The sequence below is a fragment of the Mobula birostris genome, chromosome 22 (genome assembly GCF_030028105.1).
Source record: "Mobula birostris isolate sMobBir1 chromosome 22, sMobBir1.hap1, whole genome shotgun sequence".
NCBI classification, from domain to species: Eukaryota; Metazoa; Chordata; class Chondrichthyes; order Myliobatiformes; family Myliobatidae; genus Mobula; species Mobula birostris.
In genome coordinates this window covers 51,222,689-51,226,793 of record NC_092391.1, presented here as the reverse complement: position 1 = coordinate 51,226,793, position 4,105 = coordinate 51,222,689, and the positions used below count along the sequence as shown (strand labels likewise).

The 4,105-nt window shown below is 48.4% G+C and overlaps 1 protein-coding gene across 1 annotated transcript; it reads right to left on the bottom strand.

The window, feature by feature from the left end:
* Nucleotides 1–427: 427 nt before the first annotated feature.
* On the bottom strand, nucleotides 428–823 carry LOC140186307 (syncollin-like). The gene has a single exon (XM_072240403.1). It carries the CDS (start codon nucleotides 821–823, stop codon nucleotides 428–430), a length of 396 nt encoding a protein of 131 aa, XP_072096504.1.
* Nucleotides 824–4,105: the final 3,282 nt, after the last annotated feature.

Below are 4,105 nucleotides of genomic sequence, written 5' to 3'. Positions count from 1 at the left end.
GTGGGGATAGAGGAAGGGGGAGAGAGAGAAGGTGGGAGGGACAGAGTAGAGAGGGGAAGGGGGGAGAGATGCAGAATGTGAAAGGTAGGAGGGAGAGGGAAAGGGGAATAAAGAGAGAAATGGGGGAGTAAGGGAAGGATGTAAAGATGGAGCGAAGAGAGAAGTAATAGGGAGGAGAGAAGGAAGGAGATGGAGAGAGAAGTGAAATGGAAAACATGAACATAAGACGCAGAGGTAGAGAAGGGTGGAGAGAGGGAAGAGCAAGATGAAGCAGAGAAGGAACAGACAAAGGGAAGAAGAGAGGAGAGGTAGAAGCTGTCATATGTGGGGAGAGCTGCGATGGCCATTGAGGACAGGGGTGGGGGTTTGGTGATAGAAGGGAGAAGGGAGGAGGAGAGAGGGGAGGGGTTGGGAGACATGAGCTGCCTCAGGAGCATTCACAGTAGTAGGAGCTGATGGAGTTGTCCCAGTTCCTGAAAAATCCCCTGGAAACTTCCTCCAGTCGGAACTGCACTCCAGTACGGAATGTTCTCCGGTGGCCTTTCTTGTTCTTCTTGTCCCACACGGTGAGTTGACATCGGGGTCCCACCACCAGCGAGGAGACACGGTCGTCCCAGTATTTCTGGATGGACGGGACGTCAGCTGGGCCCTTGACGTCGAAGTAGCCGCCGCCACAGCACTGATCGTACAGCACGTGGCTGTCCCGGTAGAAACGGGCGCACACCCTCACCCCGTTCACGTTTCGCAGGACGCTAGGCTCGGGACACTGGGACAGGGCCCCCACCACACAGAGGGCCCACACAGCCAATGGCAGTCCCACCATGGCGCAAGAGACACACGAGTTCGCTGGAAATGGGGCTAGGTGTGGGCTGTCCCACTTATATCACCCCAGGCTCTCTCCACCCACAACCCACACACACTCACCTTGCAGCCAACCACTGCTCCAGCAGGGTCCGACCTTGAACTCCCCTCGCCCTCCCTCCGACTTAAGGCAATCGTGTCCCACCGTGGGAAAGGGACCGGCTTTCGGGGCGTGCAGACTGTGGGGACGCACCTGTCGATTTCTCAGGAGTTTGTCATGGGACTGGTTAGAGCAAACTGCACTCTGTATCTGACCTTGGCAGTGTGTAATGGGACAAGGTGGAGGGAAATTCACTCCATGACTAACTCTTTTTATGTTAAAGCGTGTTTATTCCCAGTATAAAACCACAGGGCACAGTTTGATCAGAAACTGAAAACATCAAGAACAGAAAGTTACTGATTTCTACTTGTCTCTCATCCCCGCTAAAGGATCAGTCTGTCCACGTCTCCCTCAGGAGAGTACCCAGGTACCCGATGACGACCTCGGGTTAGGCATTCACATGTTGCAGAACTGGTTTTGAACATCAGAGAGAGTCATTGTAGACAGCTATCTACACCGCAAACAATGGCGAAATGAACTGAATGCCGTCTGCCTGGACATGATACCTCCATTCCCTGCTTGTAGCTAACAGCGTCTTAACCACTACTATTGTGCCTGTTCTTTCCATCTTCCCTGCAGCCCGTTCCAGGCTCCTATCACTCTGTGAAAATCTTACCCCACAATTCTCTTTAACCTTTTCTACTCTCACTTTAAATGCATGGCTCCTGGTGTTTGACATTTCTACCCTAAGAAAAAGATTACAACTGTCTATGTCTCCTATAATTTCAGAGATTTCTATAACTGGGTCCACTGGAAGGTGGTGATGGGTATGGTGAGATTGGTTGTAGAGGTGAGGAACACACAGTTAGCTTGTGGAAAGGCTCTTCAAACAAAGATGGAGGGTGACTGGAAGAGGACAGAGAGTCAACAGGTCAAGTCCAGCACGGTCAGGGCCAGGAAACACACCGGGTTGGTGCTCCTCTTCACTTCGAAGCCCGTCACCCGGGTGACAGCGCCGCTCCTGGTGCAGGCGTGGACGATCATGGACAAGATGGTGGAATCTGGCCACTGGATCCTGAAGTCCCTGGGGACATAGTCATTGAGAAGTTCCCATTAAGGGCTGAGAGCAACATGGTGGGACCGGTTGGGTAGGATATTGTGACGGTTAGAGAGGTGGGGAACGGCAGGAGGAAGAACAGGCGAGAGAGTGGAAAGGGGAAGGCTGAAAAGAGAAAGGAAGCCAAAGGAGAGGGGGCGGGGCAGGAGTGAGAGGACTAAACATTTGGACTCTCCCACAACACAGTTCTTCCCTTTCACTGCCGCCCCCACAATACAGTACTCCCTCCTCACCACCCCTCCCACAGCATGGTGCCCCCACTACACTCCCCTTCCACAGTGTGGAGTTCCCTCCTCACTGCCTCTCCGACAGCGTAGTGCTGTCTCCTCCTTCCTGTAGTGTGGTATCAGAACTCCAGCTGTGGACTGAACAATTTTTTTTATAAAGTTGTACAATAATTTCCCTACTCTTGTATTCTGTGGCTGAACTTATGAAAGCAAGTATCCTGTACACAGTCTTCACCACCTCACCTAGCTGTTCTGCCTCTCAGGAATTCTTGTACAACTGGGTCCCTCTATTCTTCAGAATTTCCCACTATTTATTGTGTTTGTGTGTGTCCCTATTATTGTACAACAAGGTCCCTCTACTCCTCAATCTCATTTCTCTCTACCATTCACGTTGGGTATCCTCCCCTTGTTCAACAAAGTCCCTCTGCTCCTCAGTATTCCCATCATCCACGGTGGGTGTCTCTCTCCTCAGGTACAACCTACCTGACTGGCTTTGTCCAGTACTCCTGTTTTGGTGAGCAATCGATATTTGGAGAATTTGGCAGCAAGACATGTGCTTGGGGCAGATTTCCTATGAGGTGGAGGATAGCCCTCCTGTACAGGGGCGTCCCTGGGAAAAAGGCTATCTGCTTTCGTCCTCTCTATGCTCCTCGTGATCTAAAATACCTCGATCAAATAACACCTGAATCTCCTAAGTTCCAGGGGGTAAAAGTCCTAGTCTTCGCAATCTTCCTTGTAACTCAGACCCCAAAGTCCAGGCTACATCCTGGTAAATCTTTTCTGCACTATTTCTAGTTTACTAACATTCTTTCCTCTAACAGAATGACAAAATCAGCACAGAACATTCAAGTGAGGCCCCACCAATGTCTTAAATAACTGCAATGTACTGTGATGAGATTCCTTGATGAAAATGGCTCGGACACATACGCTGGAATATCCGAGGCTAGGATTGAGACACAGTTTCAAACTGGATTGAGAATCTAAGCACAAAACAAACACTAGACAAAATCGCGAGTAGGTTATAATTGAGCACCAAATCTTCTTCTTCTTCTTCTGACTTGTAATGGAGGCTGGCAGTCCAACTTAAAGGTGCATTATCGCCACCAACTGAACAAGAGTGTGGTGTACAGAATTGGGAAATAAAACCCTTCCTGTTCTTTATCAAATGAAAACTAAATTATCCCAAAAGCCCTATAGATTGTAAATAATGAAAGACAATATTGCAGTGGTGGCGCCAGAGATTTTTTCTTGCTGGTGCTACAGTGGGGCTGAATGATTCAGTGATGGTGCTGCGGGATGCACTGTATGGTAGTATGTATTCGCAAGGCCAGACGCGTGGTGTTAAAAAGTCAGTTTCAAGCATTATGTGCCTACTATAAATGCCTCTGTTGATTCACAAGCAACAGCAATTAGATCTAATATAGAAGTGAACTGTTACAGTGTCAACGGCATCAGAGACAACCTGGGCTACAGGGAGCATAAACAAAAAAAACAAACAGAGCATCCGAGCAACAGCGGACAACGTGAATCACGCACCAATCCCACAATCAGAGTCAAATGCGTGCTTTTCAACTGAAAAACACAACACGAACCCACTGCTATTCGCATTACATAGACAGCAATGCCAAAAGATACACCGTTATTAAAGTCAAATAAGGCAAACAACAGATGCAAGGCTTTACCAGGAGTTGGACAAATCGTACTCTGACCATGCAATACCTCAATTAATTCGGCTACTGAATTTAAAACAAAAATCAACAGATTCATCGCTTAAACCAGTAGGCCTACTAGCAGTAAATGTAATATTTTAGGATTTGCAGGAAACATAAGGACTATGAGGTATCCACCACAAAATAATAA

Coding starts and splice junctions, on each gene's coding strand:
- LOC140186307 (XM_072240403.1), bottom strand. CDS start 823: ATGGTGGGACTGCCATTGGCTGTGTGGGCCCTCTGTGTGGTGGGGGCC.